Source organism: Ruditapes philippinarum, unplaced genomic scaffold (assembly GCF_026571515.1).
Source record: "Ruditapes philippinarum isolate M1 unplaced genomic scaffold, ASM2657151v2 ctg1119_1_1_1_1, whole genome shotgun sequence".
Taxonomy (NCBI): Eukaryota; Metazoa; Mollusca; class Bivalvia; order Venerida; family Veneridae; genus Ruditapes; species Ruditapes philippinarum.
In genome coordinates, this window is record NW_026852239.1 from 52323 (window position 1) to 80285 (window position 27963).

The 27963-nt window shown below is 32.3% G+C and overlaps 1 protein-coding gene across 1 annotated transcript; it reads left to right on the top strand.

Moving 5' to 3' along the window:
• The first annotated feature begins 1740 nt into the window (after positions 1-1740).
• Positions 1741-27561, top strand: LOC132753600 (uncharacterized). The gene is made up of 6 exons (XM_060744088.1): positions 1741-2108; positions 2246-2510; positions 22678-22767; positions 24661-24731; positions 25156-25392; positions 26460-27561. Exons 1-6 carry the CDS (start codon positions 1741-1743, stop codon positions 27421-27423), a joined length of 1995 nt encoding a protein of 664 aa, XP_060600071.1. The 3' UTR covers positions 27424-27561.
• The last annotated feature ends 402 nt before the right edge of the window (positions 27562-27963 follow it).

A 27963-nucleotide genomic window follows, 5' to 3' on the forward strand; every position in this document is an offset into this window, starting at 1 on the left:
CCGGCCCAGGTGTCCTTAAGGTCCACACGCTGTATTAAGATAAACCCAACAATGGACAATTGTAATTCGGCAACCGTAATGGATTTATCGGGTAGCAAAAGGGGGATTAGCGACATAGTACAGAGAGTGTATTGTTAAACACTCGAAATTTATAAACAAACACAAACACACTTCAATAGAATCCTATAGGCCTATTGATAGAGCTGTAAGAAAAAACAGCAGGATTTTAGCAACCAAGAAAACGGTTCTTGTTCTTATGACACTCGGCTTTAATCTGAGTTGACAACTGATATAATCTGTCATCTATTCGAGCATTTGATAGCTGTGTACACACGTCTACCAATTGTCAAATCAGCGCTTTTTAAATAAACAGTCAGATTTTAGTTTATGAACTCTGATTTGTTTACGAACTTAAACTTTCTTCTGGCCTAAAACTTTATTACGGGTTTTGACACCGAACAAGCATTTAAATTGCCTATTAATACAAAAGTGTATGTTTTAACAACCTCTTTTATTTTATGTGGAAATCTTTAAGTTTGTTGGGACGATCAAATGTTCAAATAGCTTTTTATGTGTAATTAGGTCGCCTTTTATACTATGTTGTCTGCTTACAAGTTAAGAAGTGAAAGACCTTTGAATATATTAACCATCATTACATTTGCTTGTAATTTATTCAATGTGTATAAATAAAAAAGTAGAAATAAAACTTAACATAGATCTATGTATAAGCACTTACTTGTGCAAAATGTTGTGTTACAACAAAACCAATTTGAAAGAACGTTGTTACAAAAATAAATAAAGCTCAAAGTCACTTTTTAAGCTACACACTTTTCCAACTTTTGCCGTTGACAAATGGGGTTTTCTCTTGTTCCCCTATCGAATGGTATCCAGGTGTCAGTCTGCAATGTGATATTCATAATGGTGGAATTCAAGGTTTGTTCACTTAATCTAAGTATTTCTTTATTCTTTTTTATTCATCTTTTTATGCGGGTGTTGGCTTTGGTTGCATCATTTGGGATATAGACGCTCTCCGTAATACGGCAAATGAGGGTTTTATTTTACATCTTATTTAGGGGTAGAAACAAACCATTACCGTTATAGCTTTACGGTTCAGGACATTTTCAAAAAGAGTGATCAAAGTGATACGCTTTTTTGTTCTATATATATTTATATAATTGTAACTTTAAATGTTTGTTTGTATGCCGGAATTAGATGAGAAACTCCATATTTGCCGAGGTCTGGAGTATCTTTCGGTTAAAAATACGAATAATATTGTAAATTCAATACTTCTTAAGACGGTGCGAAGGGCCGGTCGAGATGTTGCAATTTTAAATGTTTTTCATGAATATGTCTTCAATGTCCACACAAATATTGTTTTCAATGACCTCGATGGATAAAAATGCTTAGCAATATGACTTCTGGCTGTCGATACTGGGTTTTCCGATATATTCATCACAGGAGATTTTAATTACAATACCCAAAATCGTATTGCATCTTTAAATATAGTTTCATTCTGCCGAGAGAACGATCTTGTGCAACTGATTAATGAACCGACACATTGTACTGAAAACTCAAACTCAAGTCTAGATCTTATATTTGTATCTAAAGCTGAAAATGTTTTATTTTCTGGTGTCGGTGGCCATTTTCTTGACCAAGCTGTTCGGTTTCACTGTCCAGTATTTGCTCTGTTGAAATTCCACAAGCCAAAATTGCTTTCATATTCAAGACACATATGGATGAATGACCGTTGTGACTTTAACACTGAAACAAGCACTAGATGAGTTCGACTGGCACTCTTGTTACCATGAGAACATCAATATACACACAAACAATGTAACAGAAAATATTTTAGAAATCAGCAGCAAATGTATCCCTAATAAAATTGTCAGAATACGCCGTAACGATGAACCATGGATGAATACATCAGTCCGTAAAGCTATTAGAAATCGTAAATGTGCATACAGAAAGACCAAACGAACTAACAGCGAAACCTCTTGGGCAAAACTTAGGAAACTTCGTAATGACACCGTCATATTACTACGACGCTGTAAACTTGATTACTATGAACAGATGGCAAATAAACTTAAATCCGAACCTCTCTCACATAAGTTTGGTGGTCTACCCTTAAGTATTTTATTTCACCAAATACGGACAAAACTATACCTCCTTTAAAATGCCCATATACTGACAATCTTATACACGATTCTTTCGAAAAAGCTGAACTGCTTAATAACTATTTTTGTAGCCAAACTTTACTGAATGATAGAGGTAAGGAAGTCCCACAAGCAACTCCTCCAACTGACACAAATCTCCTAACATCTCTGGTTCTTAGTCCGCAACAAATAGAAGACGCATTAAATAATCTTTCTACAGGAAAAGCATCAGGCCCAGATGGAATAAACAACCGTATTATCAAAGAATCATCAGCTGAATTATCAATCCCTCTCCGTTCTCTCTTTAATCACTCTCTTCGTTCATGTGTAGTTCCTGAAACTTGGAAAGACGCAAATGTTTGTGCTATTTACAAAAAGGGTATCACTTGTCTTCCTGCCAACTACAAACCTATTTCATTACTCAATTGCATTGAAAAGTTTTTCGAAAGAGTTGTCTTCAAACACATCTATAATCATTTAAACGCTATCCGCTTTTTTGTTCCCTTTTCCAGTCTGGATTTAGACCAGGTGAATCCACAGTTAATCAGTTAACACGTTTATACGATACATTTTGTAAAGCGCTCGATAATGGTTTAGAAGTAAGAACGGTGTTCTTTGACATAAGTAAGGCATTCGATAAGGTGTGGCACAAAGGCCTGTAGGTCAAACTGGAAAATGCTGGTATTTCGGGTAAATTATTAGACTGGCTTTCTAATTATCTCTCCGGAAGACGTCAACGCGCTGGTACTCAATCTACATGGGATGCAGTAAATCCTGGAGTTCCTTAGGGCTCAATTTTAGGACCCCTATTATTTCTTATTTTTTATAAATGACAATGTCGTTGACATTGGAAGTCATATCCGGCTTTTTGCTGACGATACTAGTTTATATATTGTTGTTGAAAACCCAAAATGCTGCTGCAGAACTCATCCTATCTGATATCCTGAAAATATCAGAATGGGCCGATACGTGGTTAGTTAACTTTAATCCTGCAAAGTCCGAATGCCTATTGCTAAGTAGAAAAATAGATCAGCAAAACTATGCATGGCCAAATTATACCGGAAATAGAACATCGCAAACATCTGGGTATCATTCTTTCAAAGGACTGCTCTCTTGGCATGAACATATCAACTATATAGTAAATAAAGCATGGAAACGGGTTCACATCATGCGCAGACTGAAGATTACTCTTTGTAGGAAATCTCTTGAAGTAATATACACCTCTTTCATCCGACCAATTCTAGAATATGCTGATGCTATATGGGATACTTGCTCTTTGACCGAAAAGGATATGCTTGATAAGATCCAAAACGAATGTGCTCGTATTGTATCGGGAGCAACCAAACTGGTCTCTCTCGATAAACTTCAACAGGAAGTGAATTGGTCATCCCTAGAAGAGAGACGACGCGTCTCTAAGCGTTGGTTTTCATCTCAATCTTCCTTCTTCTCTTTCTTAATTTTTTTTTCTATTAATATATTATACTTAAGGTATTAGCACCCTAATGCATTACCTCCGCTTTGAAGAGTATTCAAATAGGCTAGAACTACTGTTAACTACATTGAAAATGAGGGCCATGGGTTCAATCCCCAGAAGGGTCAACATTTTTTTCTTTCTTTTTTTTTCTTTTAACATCATTTATGTATCTCTCATGTCCCATTTGGAAAGAAAAAAGTGTTTAATTTTGATTTTTATATGCCCGAAAGAATTTCGGGCATATTATGTTATACCCCCTGGCGTCCGTCTGTCCGTCCGTCCGTCCGTCCGTACGTCCGTCCGTCCGTCTGTTAGCAATTTGGTTTCCGGAGCATAACTTAAGTTCCATTTGGCCCACAGTATTCAAACTTCATAGGATGATTGCCCATATTGGGTAGAAGACCCCTATTGATTTTGGGGTCACAAGGTCAAAGGTCAAGGTCACTATTGGCTAAATACTGAAAATGGTTTCCGGAGCATAACTTAAGTTCCATTTGACCCACAGTATTCAAACTTCATAGGATGATTGCCCATATTGGGTAGAAGACCCCTATTGATTTTGGGGTCACAAGGTCAAAGGTCAAGGTCACTATTGGCTAAATACTGAAAATGGTTTCCGGAGCATAACTTAAGTTCCATTTGACCCACAGTATTCAAACTTCATAGGATGATTGCCCATATTGGGTAGAAGACCCCTATTGATTTTGGGGTCACAAGGTCAAAGGTCAAGGTCACTATTAGCTTAATACTGAAAATGGTTTCCGGAGCATAACTTAAGTTCCATTTGACCCACAGTATTCAAACTTCATAGGGTGATTGCATACATTAAGTAGAAGACCCCTATTGATTTTGGGGTCACAAGGTCAAAGGTCAAGGTCACTATTAGCTTAATACTGAAAATGGTTTCCGGAGCATAACTTAAGTTCCATTTGGCCCACAGTATTCAAACTTCATTGGGTGATTGCCCATATTGGGTAGAAGACCCCTATTGATTTTGGGGTCACAAGGTTAAAGGTCACTATTAGCTAAATAATGAAAATTGTTTCCGGAGCATAACTTAAGTTCCATTTGGCCTACAGTATTCAAACTTCATAGGATGATTGTCCATATTGGGTAAAAAAACCCTAATGATTTTGGGGTCACAAGGTTAAAGGTCAAGGTCACTATTAGCTAAATACGTAAAATGGTTTCTGAAGCATAACTTAAGTTCCATTTGACCCACAGTATTCAAACTTCATAGGATGATCGTTCATATTGGATAGAAGACCGCTATTGATTTTGGGGTCACAAGGTCAAAGATCAAGGGATTACTATCACCTTTAAACTGGAAACAGTTTTCGCTCAATAACTCAAGTATTAATCGAACTACAGCTGTAAAATTTTATAGGATTTTCAGCTTTATACCCCTGACGTCTTGGTGTCCATCCGTTGTAGCATTTTTACTTACAAGATAACAACTTGATGGTGGTGCTTTCAAAACAGCAACTGTATATATACATGAATGTTCTTCAGCTATAAAGGAGGATTGCTTTTTGAAGGAGGTCATACTGTATTTAATTCCCATGTCTTCCTCACTAAAAAAAGGGGTACTTTCGGGCATATAATGCTCCGCCTAGCGGTGCTCTTGTTTAATTTATATAGGTATTTATTGGCTAAATTATGCTAAATATAGTAATAAATATGGTACCTGATATTTTCAAAGTGTAATATAATCAAAACTAGACGGTAAAAGTATTTTTATATTTTACAAGATCAACCAATATACTTTTTTAAAAATTTAGGGAAACTTTGAAAACAGGCACTCATTTGGGTAAATTTTAAGATTTTTTTAAATTCTAAGTAGAAAAATGGTCAGACACGTGGTAAAAATTGGTGGGGTAGGGTAACATTTTTATACAGATTTCATGAATTCTAAGTAGAAACCACAATTTTGCTTATTTGGATTGTTAGCTGAATGGTACTATTTGTTTCTTACCAAAAATTAATGGGAAAACATTTTTCATTAGAATGTTATTGCAGATTATTTAAAGGTTCCTACTTTCTAAAAAAGGGCCCTCATAACATCCCAGCTTGAGTTCAGAAAAGTGGCCATAACTTGATTTCCGTACGGTAAACTTTGTTTAAATTTTGCATACAGGTGTACTTTAAAGTATACATCTGACTTATGATGTCAATTTTTTAGTTCCTGATAGTGCCCATTAGGGTCCTAATACCTTAAATATTTATCAATTACTAATATTGCAAGTGCCTTACCACATAACCTAGTTTTGCGATTTTTTTCAAAATTTTTTATATACAATCAATAGAAGCGGTTGTGGTACACATTTGTTATATGCTCTTTACTTGCTCATCTGCCAGCCATGTACAGTATTAGTTTTATTGTAATTTATCAATTATGGAGATTGACTTTAATAAGCACCTTGTGCTTCCGTCAAAATCCATTGCGTGTATTATGTTAGTATGGTTGTTAAAATGTATGTATAATGTATGATTACAATATATGCAATAAAATATGTTTAAACCAATATGAAAAAACACGAGCTTCGTCAACAACAACGCATGAAAACAACACAAACAAACAAATAAATATTTAAAATCATTTCACATTTTCAAAGTCTATAAAGAAACCTGTAAACTATCATTTAACTTCTCGCAGATGCACATTGTTTTAGCTGTTTCTTAGTTTGATAACCAAACTTTTTGACAAGTTATATACAAGGAAGTAGTAAAGTATATTATTATTAATCTATCACGTTAATTAACCAGTTATAATTAGCTTTAATTGCTTAAATAATCAAGGCAAGCATAGAGTTTATAATGAGCTGTCATCATATATCAAATTTATATTTGAGGGCTGTTCAGTAAAGAACTTCATTAAACTATCTTATAATAACGTTATAAATTATGTGGTTATAAAACCTCCTAATTAACGACAATAGTAATAATTAGCAATATAATTGGGACACATAAAGTATTACATACACCACAATCAGTTTATTTTTAACTTTGTTGTTAGACGTTAATTCTCAAAATGTCCCTGTTATACAATTAGAATGCTCAATGTTTGTGAAGACTCTTTTATATTGTTTTCAGCGGTGGTCCTTTTTCTATCAAATTGATCGTGTCCGTCTCATATTATAATCCGAGCACGATAAACAGAAGTTTCTTCATATTTATTTATAGTACGGAACAGTCTACGTTAATACCATATAGGTAAATTAATTGTTGCACATCCTATTGATTGAGCGTTTCTCTGATAATTGTAAAAGTAAGTAACAAATGTCGCACTAGCTCAATCGGTAGAGCGCTAAGCTTAGAAGGAACTTACTGAAAGGTAGGGTAGGTTTAAAACAAAAAGTTTCGTGTATTTTTTTTTTTTTTTTTTTTTTATTTCCTCCTGTATGTAAAAACTACATGTACATAATGTGTTGTTATTTTTGATTGATTTATTTATTTATGTACGTCTTTAATCGAAGTATCTTCATCTCATTTATTCCACTTTCTTGCATATCAGACTGGCATTTCCGTTAGTTTTACTCATGCCGGAAATTTCATCTGGTGTGGGGAGCCAGATGAGTCATGGAAAATTGTTTTTTTAAGGTTAAGAGTTTAAAAAAAAATAGAATATGCAAGAAAAAATCTGATATCCGGATCAGAAAATCCGTCCCTCGAATTTCTTATATATATTTTTTTTTATTTCTTATTATAAATGTGTGAATATTTTAAAATCTTAAGAGAGACAAAAATACAGTATCTTTAAGTTCGTATGCGTAATCAAATTTTAGTTAGTCAGCAATTAAAAAAGTACTAGTAATTAAGAAAAAAAAAAGAAAAAAGAATTAAAACTTTAATAAAAAATGATACAGTTTCCACCAGGTTTCGAACCCGACATCTGAATTTATTTACAAATGAGCGATCTTACTAACTATGCTATAGAGTCAAACGAGGGTAATATTTCATAAAATATAATTTGTATAACTTTTAGCGAGTTATTTGGTTAATCACTTGCAGTTTACCTATGTTTACCTGTGTTAATCTTTTAATGGACTGTGCCTGTCTTTTTAGAACTGATGAAAGTTCTGTTTATCGTGCTCGGACTTTTTTTTTTTTATAGTCCTTCGTCTTCAACGCTGTTTACAAGCAAGGGAAAACAGCTATAACGTACAATATATCATCACCTACAACAAAAACATTATCTATATTTCTTTGTATATATGTTAGACATGTAAAATTGATAAATTTGTAATAGTTATAGTACATGAAACGAGTTAGTTACGAGGATATAACACTGGCTGGGACGACATCGATGGATGTTTCTGCTAAAAAATGGCGAGGCCGAAAGGCCGACAAAATTTTTTGCAGAAACATCCCGAGATGTCGCCCAGCCAGTGTTATATCCTCGTAACTAACGAGTTTCATATACTATAACTGTTTTATCGCAATGGCATAATGTTTTGTTTTTTTGTAATAGAAATAAATAAATAAATAAATAAATAAATCGTTAGCTACATTACAGTTATTTATGATAAGGCAGTTTTTTTCAAGTTGTTTTCGCTGCCGCAAAAAAAGATATACAAAAGACATCCAATGTTAGAGGCGGATTGTAAACTGTTACCAATATTGATTCAAGATTAAAGGGCTTTTTTCAGTGGAAATAATTCATTCAGCGGATGTACCTTTTGATTAAATGAGAGTAAATTTCATTTCATTAATTATCTTTGTTTATATTTTTCATTGTATTTATTTATTTATTTTATTGATTGATTCCATTTTTTTTTTGCTACTGGGAATGTACGTTACCACTGCCCCGTTGGAGCCTCTGTGAAAAAAACTACATTGATACATTAAAAAAGCTCAACCGCTATATAACAGTCGAGTTTTTTTCCTATATGAATCAATGAAAAAACTGCACTGCTATATATCAATACAGTTTTCAAATGCTCATTGAAGTTTACTGAGTATAATGGGTTAATAAGAACAAAGGAAACGTTCCAAACAATGCCTCGCCATTTTTTTAGCAGAAACATCCCTTGGTGTCGCCCCAGTCAGTGTTATATCCTCGTAACTTACTCGTTTCATGTACTATAACTATTACATAATACATAAATACAAGGCTTACAGGGCATGCAATGACGAAAATTCATTAGTAAATTAGTAAATATATAATATTCCTTGATTAATTGCTACTTTCGTGAATAACTAATAACTAATGATCGCATTTGAAAGAAATCTTAGAAGAAGTGTTTTGTTCCAGGAAAAGTCCTTTGTTTAATTCAGTACTCTGTTGTTCGTAAAATATTCGTTTGTTTCATAAAATATCCATTTTTCCTGTCAAAATTCATCTATTTATGCTTATTGTTTTGTTTCTTAAAAGATCTCTCTACACATATATATAAGTGATTAATTTTAGAAATTGCAACACTAAATGCCTCCAAATTTCCATAATGTACAAGTTTACTAATCAGTACCAAATTGTTATCAACATATGTACCTGTTATAATATAAACATTTTGTTTTGAAATAAATGACTGATGTATTCTGCAATTATATTTCTCGACAACGTTATTGAAAATTATATAGGTAAATTTTGTAAATATGTACCGACCCTCGTCATAAATAGATTTATAATGATCTATCATTGACAATTTAATAATTTCAGTGATAAAAGTAATGAATATTATGTACAGAATAGTTTAAAGACACATTATACCCCAGAAACAAATAAACTCTTTCTTCTTTAGAAACTGCAAACTTTGTTTAGATAAAAGTTTTAATCAAGAGCATGTTAGGTGCATAACACCTAGGTATGTAGCCCTGGATATGACATTATTTGTCATAAAAGTAGCAAAATGTAAACAAAGTAGTATTTTGACTAAGTGCTAAATCACAGTAACTGAAATAATTTTTAAAAAAAAGTTATAAAAAACACAGAGACAAAAACAGAAACAAATACGATTCCGGTAATTGGCCAATGAGTAACTTTTTAAAATTATATCAGGATCTTTTGAGAAATAAAAATAAAAGCGTTTTTCGGGGCATAAAGAGCCTTTAAAGACATACAAAATATGTAATTCATAAAGAGCAGATGGTCTTTACTTCCTAGTATACAAACATACCATATCAATCACCTTGTTTTTTGAATTACCTTCAACCATAATATTATATTCTATATGATTATACATTTGTGGTAGTCTTAAGTGATAAAATACATAAACACCGACTGATTAGTAGTATAACTCATTAGCAATATTGCACTGCGGTTTCTTTTTTCTTTTTTTCTCTCTTTTTCAAAGTTTGGGATAAAGTATTTTTGTCCCTTAGTAAAAATGTTATCTAGAACATTATTCTAGTGTTGTCTATAACACTATTATCAGATAGTAATATTTAAATGGCTCCATAAAAGCTATCTTTTTCACCTTATCCACAAAACCTACATTTCAGGAACAGTATTTGTCAATTTAAAAACTTAGAGATCTGATTGCTTCCCTCATGAATCTAAAGATACAACTGAGTTCAAACAATAGTCTCAGTCACTAAACTAGTGAAGACATAGAGAAAGACGATAGAAGCTGACCTGAAGCCAGTCACACTTTCATGGAATGATACAAAATACAGAGCACAAGACAGAACCAAATAGACGAGGAGGAGGACTCATTAATTGATAACTTTACTCCCATCACAAACATGATGATTAGAAGGAAAAGCAGGGAGAAGTTATGGTCAAATATAGACAATTGGTGTAAAAAAGTTGTAAATCCGACTGTAATTGTTGCTTATCATTTTGTTTTCAGAGCTTGAAATGGGTCTTTCTATTGAACAATGTACGACTTCGTATAAGGTGTAACATAATTCATTAAAGATTTGCTTTGCTCTTTATGTCTTATATGCCTTAACTAATGAAAACTTATCTTTAGACTTTAATTTTTCAGCCAATTTCAGCAAGGTGTCTTGAACATACAGTCATGATTGTCATGAATTTGAGATTGCAAATGAAAGTATTAGCAAAAATATCTGGAAAAAAGTGATCCCACGAAGCATTAATCAAAACAAGCTTACATGAAAATTGCAGACTCGGAAAAAGTGCAACATCCCTCATGACCCTAGCACAGTCTTCAGTGGTACTCAATTTTCAACACTTTTAAGTGTCGGAATCATTGATCCAGAAAGACAAGAAAAAGGATCTTACAAAGAAAATCATTACTTTTCGTATTGAACGAATACAAATGAAGGGATGGTTTCGCTACAACAATACACTAAACGTATATAGATACTTCTTTAAAAATGTACATTTGTACCTTAACCCTGAATTTAAAATCAAACATTCTTGTATTTCCAGAGCTCTCTGAAACGATAAATAGCATTTCAAAGCCATATTTTAAATGCAAAAGCATTCATATCACAATTTTCCAAAAATAGCTGTATAAAAGTATAAATCAAAAATATCTCAATCATTTTTTCACAGCTGTGACGTCATTTAGTAAAATATGATCTTTTACCATAGTTTTCCTATTGTTTAAAGCAATATATCAATGTATCTTTTACGATATAATTGATATCTCATTTCCGTTAATTGGAATATAGCACTTGTTGTATTTAACTAATACTGACTGTTTACAGTAATGAGAGCATTTAAGAATATATGACTCCAATTAAGCTTATTGACTTTCCGCTTTAATCTGGCAAATTGACGTTGTAACAGTGTATTTTAAGCAAAGGTTGTATCTAAAGGTGCGACTCTATCATTAATCATTTTAATTCCAAATTAACAAATATCTACAGTTTCAACTTTTACGAAGTCTAATTGGTTCCTAAAAATGTAATGCGGAAAAGTTATTGTTAAGTGTTATTATTGAACGGAAACTTCTCGGCTTTTGAGTTATTGCCTCTTGTCCACTAATGATGACGTCATGAAACATTACACGGAAATAAGAGAAGTTTGATCATTCGTAAACAACATTTTAATTTGCAATCTTTCCTTCAGAATTTCCTCTAACACCTAAGTAAAACATATCCAGAATGCGGAAGCTGTTGGACGGATAAGTCTCGTTTTGAAATGTTAACTTATGGAAAAGAAATAAGAAAGCCTTGTGTCCTGTCCTGTTTTTGTTTGAGGTCATTCTAGGCTCCTCGTCACTGGTTCTTGTTGCTGGGTCGTGTGGTGGTTGCGTTCATTGAACGCCACCTTTCCTTTTTTAATCTTGTTTACCATATTTTGAATTGTTTAATCTGATATTTGAGTTTGATAAACAAATTTTAGAGACATGAAAACCAAATAACAAAAAAGATGTAAAAAGCAATCAATTACAAAGGGACAAATACAAATACGTAAACAAAAACAATGGAATACAACTTGCAATTTAGATTGTACAACTCATCTCAGTATTTATCAGTGTATTCTTATATGACATTGCTTTTCGTTCAAGATAGCAACGCAAGAATTAGAATGATGTTCAATATAATTAAAAAGACGCTCACAAGCACCTACTTAAACATAATTCTACATTTATACAAAAAAATAGTGAAATTTTGATTTAAGAAACAACCACACATGGTTTTCTTTCACTAATGTAGCTGCTTCTTAAGGGTATAAATATATATCTTATGAAATATTTTTACAAAACATATCAACAGTAAAATTATATTGGTTTCATTATTATATGGCTGATTCCCGAAAACGTTGTAACAAAGAATGTCTCTGTTATTTAACGCATATGAATAATGTACGTAAACGGAATAAAATGTTCCGGAACAAAATATTATTTTGCTATTTTAAGTAGGGTTGTATCCGTTTAACAATGACTATGTTCATTTAAGGCACTTTATTGCCATTTTTATTTCATACAAGCATTTTGGAAGTATTCTTTTTTGAAATCCAAACAATAATTTTTGCATCAGATATATATATCTATATACACTTTAATGGTGTAAATTTCATGCTGGTAATAGATATACACGTATGAACTACATTATTACTATGTGGTTAATATCTTGACGTCATGTGACCAAATGACGTCACGAATAACTTGATGGCTGCGTGAAAACGTTCATTTCATCATTAATCTGTAAATCCCTATCTTTTACTCTCGTTAATTGAATAGAAAAATAAACCAAACCATATTGAATCTATGTTTTCGGTGGTTAATATTAAAACATGCGTTTTTCTATGTAATTATGTTAAACTGGTGATCGTTCGCGTTTTGTAAATATAGAGGTTTTATGACAACTTACAATGGGTGTGTAATGAATAAGAATAAGAAGTGATATATCACTACCTGGCATGATATATCTAACTATATTTAACACTATATTCAAAAGCTCTAGTTGTTATTTTTGTACGATCATATTTAGATAATAGAAAGTTGTTATTGACCTTTTATATGGGCGAGGTTTTTGGCGTCCTTAATCATAGAGTGCGATACGATTCGACAAATATATAATTGTAATTAGATTTTGAAATTGAGCCATTATTTTCTATTTAACTATCTCTCCTCATGGAAGCTTTACTATGAGCAACTATAAAGGGGGCTAATGCTTATAATTGTCAGTTTTATTATGATGGAATAATAGAATTATGTACTTTAAGTTAATATGATAAAACTGTGTTTGTAAACTAATCTACTCACACTTTAGTCCACAAAATCTATAAATAACTTTAATTATAACAATCTATAAAATATATGTCTTGTGTACATAAATACAAATATAACACTTTGAAATATCATAAAATAAATGGGGCCATATTTTTCAGCAATTTAAACTTTACTGATATAATTAATAGGTGGCATGCGGATGGAAGTAATAAATCATTAATAGAAGATAAAACACCACCTAGCAACCTTAAAACAACCAAACATTGTACTACCATCACATTATTCCCTGCCATACGTCATTTTTATTCTAACATATTAACAGATTGTGTTTAGAAATTTTATAAATGTGACCAATATTCCGCGAGTTCTGATTGGCTTTAACCGAACCAAATTATGAATATCCATAAAGATTGGTTTTGAACGTAACGATAATAAAAAAGGATAATGTTAATAAAAAGAAATGAAAAACATTTGCTTGTTATAAATTAAATATGTGTGCGGTACTGCATATACATCCATAAAGAATGATAAGATATTACATGGATGCTAATAAAACAGTTTGAAATATTTTAATATTTGACAATTTAAAAACTATTAAAAGGCTGCTCCTTTCTGTAAGGTTTCTTATTTGTTACAATCAATAACCGACATTTAAAAAAAATTTAGATAATGAATGTGACACAAAATAGAATATATGCGAAATAACCAAGAAGTTGAAAAGAGTTAATGTTATTTTAGAGCTTTAGGCAATGATGCTTTTATAAATTATTGCAGCTATCGGTGTTAATATTAGATTGCCATTCTTATCTCTTTGATAAAGATATCCCATTAGAGTAAGATTTGTAATGGTATTTCCTTTCTTAAAGTCTATCTTCAAAAGGGTTATTTTAATTGAGGTGAGAACATTACAGATGGGGATTTTTAGATTTGCACTAAAATCAAAAGAACCAGATATCCTTATTAAGTTTGTTTTGTTAATTGTACAATGTAGGAATATTTGATAGTTTGAATGCCGGTGGTCTTCTCTAGATTCAATGTCTTTTTAATATTTTAAAAACTCTTCAAATCTAATCAGACATGGTATATAATGCAGAAGTTTACAAAAGAGTCTTTATGAATGACTACATTGTGCAACAAATTTGAAACCATTAGAACTCGAGTTTTTTTATATACAGCAGTTACCTATCTGGTCTTGTATGCACGCAAATATCGCCGCCCTACCTTTGATATATTGAAAGGTTAAGCTAAAGGTGAACCATCATGATTGTAACGTTTTACAATGATTATCTCACTTCTTATGCTTCATAAATTATGTACAATAGTTCCTGCTACATATCGCTTACTAAATGGAACAATTCTTTAACAAACACTGTCAAACGAATCACAGATAATATATAAACATTGAAATTAATGGATTAATGTAGAAAGTGTAGCATTTCGCGGTTCACACACGCAATCTAACGTTTTGTTTTGAATATGAACGAGGATTTGTGAAGAGTTCTAGACCAATTAACCGGTTTTTATTTCAAGTGTTCTCTATACAATAACAGAACTGGGTGTAACTGATCGTTTAGTTTGATTGACTTTTTGCTTGGCGCTTTGAAGTTCCTTTGACTATCTGCCTATAGGGTCATGAAGATATGGCTTTTAATTATTTATTGTTATAAAGATACGAACAAAGATTGTATTTGGCAACATTGCTATTGAATTATTAGTTTACAAAAGTTGAACATTAAATAATAAGTCGTCATTATATTACACAATAGAGCTTCAATATACAACAGCTTGTTTTATATGTTCTAAACTTTCATATGTTTTATGATTATAAAGTAATTTAAAATTATAAATAATTTGCTTAAAATTGCATGTTTCTATTCTTTTTGATCGCGGAGAATATGTTCATCAGTTAGTACTTTAAACATAATATTTGAATTTCTTACATAAATGAGTTGGGCACTTTAAACAGAAATATATGCAAAGGTAGTTAAGAAATATACTATAATAAATTGAAAATAGTATTTTTATGCTTTTCTTAGCCCTATTTGAGTGAAAAGTGTATAAACGCTTTTCATTTTGGGTCATTTCTTTACAATTTGAATAATAATTCTGGAAAAACGAAGTGCGCGAATGATCTGAAATTTTGCGCAAAGATAAGTGATCTTAACCTACAACAAATGGTACATTTATCTGGAAAAAATATTTTCAGTCCCATCATGTCAAAAAACCTCAGTGGAGTACCTTTAATATAACAAATAGTCTTTCTATTTCAATAACACAAATCCAATTAAATTGAAAATAGTTAGAAAAACAACTTCCACCGAAATTTATCTTGCTATCTTTGGTGCAAACATGGGTACGTACAAGGTATCTAATAATACATTTTACACTCAGGCTGTTATTACTAGATACGTTCAACGGTATAAAGCTATATCTATCGATCAACAGTGAAATTATATTAGTTCCATAATTATACGGTGGTTTCTCAACATAGAATGTCCCTGTTGTTAAAGAATAAAATGTTCCAGATATTTTAAGTAGGGTTTTATCAGTTTAGCAATGATTTCATCATACGCTTTTCATACCAGCATTTTGGAAGTTTTCATTTTAATTCAAACATTTTTTCAGCAGATATTGAGATTGATACACTTTAAGTAATCGTAGTGTCAAACTGAACAATCTTGTACTTGAAATAATGTTCACACTAGCTCTTTAGATATAAGAAAATTATTTGAAGATCAAAATATTGTCGTTACTATTCTTTTACTTCAAGGCATGGCTTCCATGACCGCCAACATGGCTGAAAATTAGTTTAGATAGTTCATGATATGATAGTTCATATCTAATGAAATGATAATATGATGTTTTATATCAAAATGGTATTTCAGGATAGGTATATCTAAATATGATGTGATAGAACAGGTTATAATTTGTTAGATTTAACGGCGCATCAACACATATGGCGCCAATATAGGAAAGATGATTTTGGATATGTTATCTTATTTAATGTAATATTATGATAGTTCATAATAGGTATTAATGTTATTAAATGTAGTGAATGCTCAGATGTTAGCTGACTTATGAGAAGTAAAAATGAAATGATTATGATATGATTGTACGAGTATATACAATGTTATAGCTCAAATATAGTGATGATGAATACAATGTTATAGATTATATGTTATTTTTATACATACATTATTATGTTTATAATACAATGTTTTCGTTTTATATTATATTTAAACATACAGTTAAAATAGTCATATTAAAATACAATGTTATAGTTTATACACACAATTCTATACTTAAGATATTTTGACTACACATGCAATGTTATATCAATGTAGTAATTATACATTCCATGTTTTAGTTCAATATCATAATTAAACATACAATGGTGAACCTCTAATGTTAGATTTATATATACAATATTTTAATATATACAATAGTGTTGGTCAATTATTATAATCATATGCATACGATATTTTAGGTCAAACATTCTGATTATAAATACAATATTTTAGGCCAAATGTTCTGATTAAACAAACAAAATTTTAGGTCAAATATTATGATTATACGTACAATATTTAAGGCCAAATGTTCTAATTATACAAACATAATTTTAGGTAAAATTTTCTGTTTATATGTACAATATTTTAAATTAGATATAAATACAATATTTTAGGTCAAGCATATTGATTAAACGAAATAATATTTTAGGTATTATGATTATGATTATATGTACAATTTCGTAAACATAATATTATATTCATGCAATATTTTAGGTTAAATATTATGATTATACAAACAATATTTTAGGTCAAATATTACGATTATACGTATGATATTTTAGGCGAGATATTCTGATTATACAAACAATTCTTTAACAATATAATGAATATACATGCAATATTTTAGGTCAAATATCATGGTTATACCCACTATATTTTAGGTCAAATATTAAGATTATACATACAATATTTTAGGTCATTTATCATGATCATATATACATGCACATGTATAATGTTGTAAGACAACTATTATGATTATATATAATGTTATAGGTATCATATTATACATACGATTGTGTAATAGCTCATGCAATGTGTCTTTTATACTTTCAATGTTGAGAAAGTTAAAATTCTATGATTTTACAATGAATTTTATGGTAGCTTATGTTTTTGATAGTTCATAGAACGGTTATTATTGTAATCGTAAACGAATGTAGTAAGTTTTCATGTGATGATATGATAGTTCATGTTAAGTTATTAGAGTTCATAAAATATGATCATGTTATGATTATGCATACGTTGATATGATGATATAGTTAATGTTATGTTTAAAACGTTCGTATATTGTTATGATTGCGCTTTAACTTTCAAAATCATTTTACATACAGTATAGATGGATATAGATACCCGGAATATTTAATTTCTCTTCTACAGTTGATCATTGTTAGACTTCGTTTAATGTGGATGTATTAGAGAGAAAAAAGGATATTTCCTTTTAGTTTAGCAAATAAGTATACAATAATATGAAAACGTATTTCTGTGACGCTAAGTACCATACAAGCTTCTCACATAGGAGGTATTGTACTTATGTTTTTCCAATTGAAGAAAAATCTTGAATATTACCTGGGAAATCAAGATGGTACGGTCGATCTCGGCCCTATATTAGAGTTGATTAATTCATTACGTAACCGGCAGTTTTGTATACAGTTTTCTAATTACATCAGTAAATGAATGAACTTCAGTGTTGTATTTTCCGTGAATGAATTAACGTGTTGTGTTTTATCGTAAAGATCAAAGTAGGTCGACCAGGTGATTAATTTAGTTTACAAAACCGCAAAGCAAATAAGCATTCACTTCAAGCGTCTATTTTAAAGTGTATTTTAGTGTCTACCCGTATATACACGACTAGAAGTGTTTGGTTTGTATATATTTATCAAGGCGACATGATGACCTGGTTAATATTGACAAAAACACATCTGGTTCACTGATATAGTCATCTACAACAACCGTTTTACTTTTAATTTGAACTATACAAATGCGGACACATTGACTTGTTGGTAATACGTTATGAATACGGCGTAAGGTATGACAGTAAGGTGGATAAAATACGTACATGTGAATTTTATTGGTTATATCGATTTTTGATAGGTTATATGCCCCAGGTTATATTTCCCGGACCGCTATTTGAATGTGATATTTCAGTCAACTAGTTACACAAGGAACATATAACTTATCATACGTGGTTTTAATGAGTTAATACGATATATCTTAAATATCCTCATTTAAACAGAGTGGATTATATGATGTACAGTTAATATGGACCCAACCAAATTTAAAAACAGGGCCCAAAGTCACATGTTGTTATTTATATATGTCAAAGACACGAGTGTATTTTGACTGGATGAATGCTCGGAAAAATCAAGTCATTTTAAAGAGGAGGGTTGAGGGCGATGAAGTGGCTATAAACATTTAGCAATAGCAAACATCATGGTGAACAATTGTTTATTTGTAATATTTTTGCATATAGAGAGCTTTACTAAAACCTAGACAGTGATATTGTAGCCGACATTGTTGTAGAGAGGCAAAATGTGATTATTGGGTCTCGGACCACTGTGTATTTTTTGCTTCTGCAAACTGAATCGGAGTCGCGTCTTTTTGAACTCCCTGACTATTATAAATGGGAGGACAATTTCACCATAGATTGGCAATGTAATGATACACAAAGTATGTGTCCTAAATGTTACGTGTATTTCAGCCAGTATAGTTTAAGAAATTGTAAACGTAGTCTTTGAAGGACATAGATGGGATGAACGTGAAGTGTAGAGTGGCAACCTTAAGCTAAACAGTACACGTTAACGCTGAATAACTAAAATAATATGAAGAGAAACCATCAGTGTTGAAAGACTTATTTGTATTAAATTGACAATTTCAATATTGAAGACTTAAATTTAAATTTAATAGGCCTACTTTCCAGCCATAATAATTGCCACATTTATGTAAAATCTAGGTTAATCTTTCTGTTTTTATACAAGACATATAAATTGTTGAACATGTAAATATGTGAGTCATCTGAGAATACCCGATCGATGCCTACTTCTTTCCTGACGTACTTGCACCTATATTTACTGTCTCAAATCAACCATTTTAATAGGTTCAGTAAATACGGTTTCTAGTTGTTGTCGTCTGACGTACACTCCACTATGTCATTACGTTTTGACCTCACTGTCGCGTGCTACGAATAAATAAACGCTGTTGAATATCACATAAACATGTCTGATTAGTGTAATTAAAAGAAAACTCTTTTACCTTCTTTATACTGACTAATGACCGGGAAAAGTGGTCCAGTTTGCTTTTTTGACTCTAAGAAAAGGTCAAACGTTTTCATTGAATAGGTAATCTTCGTCAATGATTGTCTTCCGTATCGTTCCGAGGTAATTATAGTTTACCGGTGCCCGTATATCGGGTATTAAACAGGGCGACGTTCAGATCATATCTTATCTTACAACAAAGAACTATTAGCCAAACACAAATACTCTTTTCTTATGATATAATTATTATCAATATAATAGTTTTGATAAATGTGTTTATGATTGTATAGTAATATATTAGACTGGGTGGGGCTGCGATCTTACAGATGAGACTATATGATAGGCTTGAGCTGAGGTAATCTAGAGTAAAGTCTGCAATTAAATCATAAAAATATGATATATGATACTAAACAAACCAAAACAAAGTTAACCCTTTAGTCCTCGATGACTCACCCGCCGTTAACATTACAGACAAGATAACGTCGGGTAATCGATATAGGGGATTTACTTCATGAATGTACTCCGTTAATACCCGAGATTTAATAATTCAGTTTTTTATGTGGTTTCAATTAAGTACCCTCAGGCAATTTACGATATGTAATTTGTGCACACCAAATGTAATTTAATTATTACTCTGCTTGGAAAGTTTATTTTAAGTATTTTTATATGTTTTGAAATGATCGACCTGGCTTGTTGATTAATATAAGAATGAGCTAGAAAGGTTATATCAATTAGTGACGTCAACTTTACTACCTTTTCAAATTACGTTAAATTAGTTTTCAATCAAACAAGATATTGGTTAAATAAGTGATTGAAATGCAAGAGGCAAATATTCAAATCTAATCCGAATTTCAAACTATGGAAGGGAGATAATTAGAAATTTATTTGTTTAAAGATTAGATGGAATTATGCTTCTTTTCTAACTAGGCTCTGGCCATTAGGTAATCACTACAATGGGCTTACCACTAGAAATCACTGCAAGGCTGGTCATTAGGTTACCACTGCAAGAAAGGTCATTCTAGGCTGACCGCAAGGTTTCCACTGCGAGGCAGACTATAAGGCAACCTAGACAAGTCTGATCACTAGGCGATCACTAAAATGATAACGAAGAGGTATACTTTACAAGGCAGACCACTAGGTAACTACTGCGAGGCTGACTTTTATGACACCAATGCAAGGCTTACCACGTCTTGACAACCACTGCAAGAAAGATCATTAAGTAAGCGATCCAAGAAATGCTATTTTACACAATCACTCCCAGGCTGACCACTAGGCAATCACTGAAATGAGAACAACTATATATATACAGAGTACATTGTAACTGAATTTTATGTACTTAAACTTGTACTGTATTATCAAAAAAAGGATGTCGATGTGAAAGAAAAACTTCAATTAAACAATTAAGTCTAAGTATATTATAAGGCATAATAATTTGTATTTACAAGTAGTCAGCATTGCAGTGGTTACCTAGTGGTCGGTTTTGCAGTGATTGCCTTGTGGTCAGCCTTGTCTTGGTTGCCTAATAGTCTCGCAGTTTGGTTACATAGTAGTCAGCCTTGCAGTGGTAATTTAGTCATCAACATTACAAGATTTCCTAGTGGTCTGTCTTGCAGTGATTGTCTGATGAATTTCCTTGTATTTCTGTGACAAGTAGTTAGCGTTGCCGTGGTAACCTAGTGGTCTGTCTTGCAGTGATTGTCTGATGAATTTCCTTGTATTTCTGTGACAAGTAGTTAGCGTTGCCGTGGTTACCTAGTGGTCAGTCTTGCAGTGATTGTCTGATGAATTTCCTTGTATTTCTGTGACAAGTAGTTAGCGTTGCCGTGGTTACCTAGTGGTCAGTTTTGCAGTGATTGTCTGATGAATTTCCTTGTATTTCTGTGACAAGTAGTTAGCGTTGCCGTGGTTACCTAGTGGTCAGTTTTGCAGTGATTGTCTGATGAATTTCCTTGTATTTCTGTGACAAGTAGTTAGCGTTGCCGTGGTTACCTAGTGGTCTGTCTTGCAGTGATTGTCTGATGAATTTCCTTGTATTTCTGTGACAAGTAGTTAGCGTTGCCGTGGTTACCTAGTGGTCAGTTTTGCAGTGATTGTCTGATGAATTTCCTTGTATTTCTGTGACAAGTAGTTAGCGTTGCCGTGGTTACCTAGTGGTCTGTCTTGCAGTGATTGTCTGATGAATTTCCTTGTATTTCTGTGACAAGTAGTTAGCGTTGCCGTGGTTACCTAGTGGTCTGTCTTGCAGTGATTGTCTGATGAATTTCCTTGTATTTCTGTGACAAGTAGTTAGCGTTGCCGTGGTTACCTAGTGGTCTGTCTTGCAGTGATTGTCTGATGAATTTCCTTGTATTTCTGTGACAAGTAGTTAGCGTTGCCGTGGTTACCTAGTGGTCAGTTTTGCAGTGATTGTCTGATGAATTTCCTTGTATTTCTGTGACAAGTAGTTAGCGTTGCCGTGGTTACCTAGTGGTCAGTTTTGCAGTGATTGTCTGATGAATTTCCTTGTATTTCTGTGACAAGTAGTTAGCGTTGCCGTGGTTACCTAGTGGTCAGTTTTGCAGTGATTGTCTGATGAATTTCCTTGTATTTCTGTGACAAGTAGTTAGCTTGCCGTGGTTACCTAGTGGTCAGCGTTGCAGTGATTGCCTGGTGGTCAGCCTTGCATTGGTTGCCTTATATTCTGCGTCGCAGCGGTTACCTAGTGGTCATCCTCGCAGTGATCACTTAACGGTTTTCATTGAAGTGGATTGTCTATTGATCAGCCTCACAGTGGTTACCCAGTCAATTATCTTACAATGACATCCTAGTCGTCTTTTTTTAATTGATTTTATAGTCGTCAGCTTTGCAGGCGATTGCCTTGTGGTCAGCTTTGCATTAGTCGCTAATATTCAGCCTCGCATTGGTTAACCAGTGGTATGCATGATATTGAATGTGTAGAATGGTCTTTCTTGCAGTGGTTGCCTAGTGGTCAACCTTGCAATGTATACATGTATATAACGAGGTGGAATGATGTTCATACATGTATGTGAGTATACCTTACGATTAACATTCAGTTATTCAATTCTCTGTATAATATCAAGTAAGGGGAAAATGAAAATGCTCGTTGGTAATTGTTGTTGTTTTTTGTTGTTTTAACAGAAATAGATCCACGGTGCTGTCGGTAGAAAAGTGTTAAACTTGTACAGCCTTATAAACAGTGATTATGTACAACCCGGATGGGCAAGGTTGATCAAGGTAAGGTTTTATGTTTATCTCGGCTTTTTTCTTTCGATTATGATTATATTTTACATATAACTAACTAACATTTCCTTCTTAGAGCAAATTCGTTTATATTATTTCAAAATACGAGCATTGTTCCGCAATTTATTCGATGTATTTTACAGATATTTTATCTAAAAGATTTAAAAGTGAAAGTAGAATATAAATTGAAATTGAAAAGTAAATTTTCATTTAATTTCACTTCGACAGGATTATTTTCAAACATATCATCCCTTACACAATATATGGATGCTATGTGTTGAAGTAAAATATATCATAAATTTGATTCATTAGATGCTTTTTAAAATCACTGTTTTGGAAACATAACGTAGGTATTGCATACGTGTCGCGACGTGTTCCAGAGTGAACAAAAAATCATTTTGTTCCGACAAGACACAAATAAACATGCCGCATGCTCAATCTGATTGTGCCTTGCATGGAGAGCAGTGGTTAATGTATGCTACCATTTACCTGGTCCAAACATTATTTGGTATAACTTAGAAATCAGAAAGACCTGCAGATATGCTAATAAGATAATCATGGAAAATCCAATGTGACACCTTGAAATAGGCTTCGAAAGCACAAGAGGTCATCAACAGACACACAAACGAACAATGTATGACAAGAATAGTATAATGAGGTTATTATATATTATTGAGTTAAATGCTGAATTCTATTGGACAAAGCGCTGTATACGAGTATCGTATATGTATAATTAGTATTGTTTAAAGATCCTGTAACACATTATTTTTATGGTTTTATATACAAATTATGATGCTCAAATTAAGATTTATCGATATTGTAAGTTTCAAAAAACATTATTTATAAAGAAATTACCGAATTTAATATTTCATGTAAATAAAGGGAGGTAATTAGAATTTAGTTTTCTATAAATTCTAAGTCAATTTTTCCAATAAGAAATGAATGCATATAATTTAATGATTACCTTAAATATGTACAAATATTTGCAATAATATTTTAAACATTCATCCATGTTTGAAAATTGACAAATTTGCATAATTACATACATATATAATTCAATGAAGAGTGGTATGCAATCTCAATTACAAAACATACAGGATCTTTAAGGACATGATTATTTACTTCACAGTCTTTATACTTTTTGACATAATTTTGTTACTTTTTAAATACAATGAGGCACTGATATATTTTATTTTCTGTACCTTGAAAATGAAAATAATGCTAGACTGAGTACGATATGCACTTGATACAGACATTTTGGACTTTAAAACTGAAAACGAGACTATATGGGGTGTAATAATGGTATTTGATAATATAGATGTTATGTACTCTGATAATGGAAACGAGGCTATATTGATAAGATTTGATATGATGATATGAGGTTTTTATTCATTATTTAGTTCAATACTGAATTCTGAACACAGCTGTCAAACCTGTATTGAACGATGCGCTTGTCGACTCTGATATGTGTTCTGGAGCTGTGTACAAGACCAGTAGAATCAGTATTGTTCTCAACCATGTTAAATAACCTCTTTATTTCACACCACCATTTTTTGACATTTTGTTGGTTCAATAACAATTAGGATTTGATATGGATTTTGGACTCTCAGGAAATGAAAACGAGGTTAAATGGAGTGCGATATTGAATTGATAGAGACGTTTCGAACTCTGGAAATGAAAACGAGGCTAAATTAATTAGATTGGATCCAATAATGATTTCTGTTTGAACATCACAAGATACAAATGCTGAAACTGCATTGGTTATCTTTTACAAAGTGTAACATGTATACATGAGTACATGTATATGTGAAAAGAAGACATGAAAATATAATGTAAATGTTTAATAATTGTGCACTTAATGACGTTATGATTGTGTTTTTGTTACAGTACAACAGTAGCATGGATGATTCTAATAGATCGACAGATTTACCAGCGTCTGAAACTGAACATAATGAAAGGTACAAATATATATATCATCTATAAAAAGTGACTTTTTCCAACAACGAGTTTATAAATAGACAATAATAGACACCATGGGTGTATGTCGGTGATGATGTTTACTTTATTCCATTTATCTTTCGTGCAAATTTCACTGTTGAATTACTCTCCTAATAGTTCTTTACTTATAAAAATAAAGAATTAAATCGAAATTGATGGAATTAAAATTTATTTTGCAGGAAAGATAGATTATATTTTAATAGTGTTTTCTTAATTTTATGTTTTTAAACTGTTTTATGCTCCGTTCACCATGTTTACTTAAAACTTTGACATTTCATAAAGTGAATGTGAATTAAAGTAGTGCTATATGCTTTAATTTATTATAAACAATAATATATTTGACTACCGTAGTAACACTATACTATAATTTTCTCTGCGCAACAGAAGTCGACAAAATGGCGGTACTATTAAAGAAGATACGGGCTATTTTTGTCTCTCCGAGCGTCTGTCTGACGTCTGGTTCTCTTCTAAAAAAAGCTCTGTAAAAATCCCCGCCCACAAGATGTTGTTGAGCATGCGCAGTGAAGTATTTGAAGCGATGTTTTATGGACCAATGGCTGAGAGTTGTGACACGGTTATTATAGAAGATATTGAAATGGCTACAATGAAATTACTTCTAAGGTTAGTTATATTTTCATATTAAGTTATTATCTACAAATAAAATGTTAAATGCACCGACAGTAAGAACGCCACATACAACTGCCATCGACGAAATACGGCTCTCTCACCAGGAACGCATGACTTGCAAGAAAACAGAACAAGGAATAAATAAGATCGGTATATGTTGAACATCATAATAGACTTACTCCGGAATCAAAAATATTTTGGGTTTTCCCAGCTAATAACGTAGATACAAACAAACCTTAACTGATATAGCTTTCAAAATGAGCGCAACAGGTTAACTAATCTATTTGACAAGTTCCGGATAACATATGTTGCATATTTTGCCATAGTGTCGTTTTTATTAAAGTTTAACGTTCTGTTTTGCCTTAGAACAAATCAATACAATAAGCCGAGGTCAGCAATAATATATGATTATAAATTTCAGTTTCTTTAAATGTTTATAGGTAAGTTTTCTTGTTTTGATTAAGTAAATGCCGTGTAATTCCTAAACATAAAGAATTCAACTAAACATTCAACGAAACTCATAAAAAAACCAATTGCTTTCAGTTTTATCCAAAAATCTTTGCATATTGAATTTATTGAGTTTAGAATATTTCGATAGGTGTTGCTAGGTCTACTTATTTGCAATACATAAACTCAATATGTTGTAAACTTTGAATCTATTCAGACCTTATGTAAATAACATGACCGTTATTAATTGCTGAATATTTTTCTTGGCAACTTTCAGTTACATGTTGATACGAAAAATTGTTAACTTTCTTAAAGTTCTTTATATTATGTTTGTATTTCATTACAATTGTGTATATGCGGGCTGTTGTGTCAGTATGTGTGTGTGTGTGTGCTTGTTTTAAAATATTGATAATTATATTAAGCATAGCAAGGACAATCGGCGTCCGCGTAACATACACACAGGAGCACCGTAACGGCTCCTTTATATCGAATTGAACTCAACTAATCAGTAAAGAAAGTAGTTTTTAAAAAGAATTTATAAAACGGAAATAATTGAATTTGTATTACGTCTTTATAGATATAGCTAGAATTAATACACGATATTTTTTTTTCAGGTACATCTATACTGATGATGTCACTCTAGATGGTAAACATGTCATGGAATGTTTGTATGCTGCTAAGAAATATGCGTTACATGGTTTAGTTAATAAATGTTTACAGTTTCTAGAGGATGCTATTAATGTAGAGTCTTCGTGTGCCATCCTTGAGCAGACGAAATTTTATGGTGAAACACGCCTTCAGGAAAAATGTTTCGACTATATTGTTGAAAATTCTAACGGTGTATTTAGGACAGATGGTTTCCGCACACTTTCTTCTGATAGTCTTTATCAAATTATAGAATGCAATCATCTAGCTAGCGATGAATCTGTCATTTTCACGGCGGCAAAAATTTGGGCCGAACATCAGTGTAAGACGAAAAACCTAGAGGTGACCCCAGTTAATGTCAGGTCATGTCTAGGTGATATCATATATTTGATCAGGTTTCCCGTAATGTCTATAGAAACATTTGCACAACAAGTGGCTACAACAGAAATTCTAACGAGTGAAGAAATGTTAAAACTGTATCACCACCTTGCGACGAAATCTTCGTCCTTGGAAAAAGCAGATATGATCGGCAAGTTTTCATGTAGAAGGAGAACTGTAGTATTACATATAGATGACACCGTTATAACACAATCTTATGAAGGATGTGTGGTTCTCCTTAACACATCCGGTCCTGTAAAACTAGTATCAATAAAAGGTGACTTCGCATCACAAGTTTGTAAAATAAACGCATCTAATGCAGGGCGACAAGACATCGCCTTCTGTGTGAACAAAGATGAACTTACTTTTAAGGAACCGTTGTTAGTGCGACCACATTCAGGAAATGTTCAGATTGTTTTAAATTTAAATCAAGAACTGACTTCTTATATTTGGTCCTCTAATGTGAATTTGTCTCGCACCGTAAAGAACACAACCATTAATGTAAGAAGAGTTCCGCGCGGTTTACATTATCTCGTGTTTGAGGAAGTATCATAATAATATATGTACGTGATATTTTCAAATATTTTTATCATACAAGTATATGATAAAGTTCATTTAAAGTACTAGACAACAGTAAATGTAAGATAAGATGTTAAGCATGAATGTGTACACATTAAATTATGACTACTTGCATATTCCAGTTGTTGTGAATTATCCAATCTTTACCAATGAATTTTAGCTCAACTGACAAAGCTCACGAAAACAGAAGGCGTGTACATAGTTATAGATTGATTTTTGTCCATCATTGTAAATGGCGTTTCATCTTTTGTGGAACATTTTAATAAAGTATCAATTAGGAGCGGTGAACTACTACTTACCGTGTCTGTCCCGCAACACATGGACCGTGAGTTCGAGCTCTACTCGAGTGATGACAGTATGGTATTTTCTTTTGACACAAGTACTGTTTAGTTAAAAGAAGTGGACTCTAAAGATCACTACAATGTTTCATCACCGGCATTGAGGCTTCGGAAAAGCCTGAAATGGTGCCTCATAAATTTTTGAACTACGTTTCCTGGCGTTAACCAGTGCTGGTGT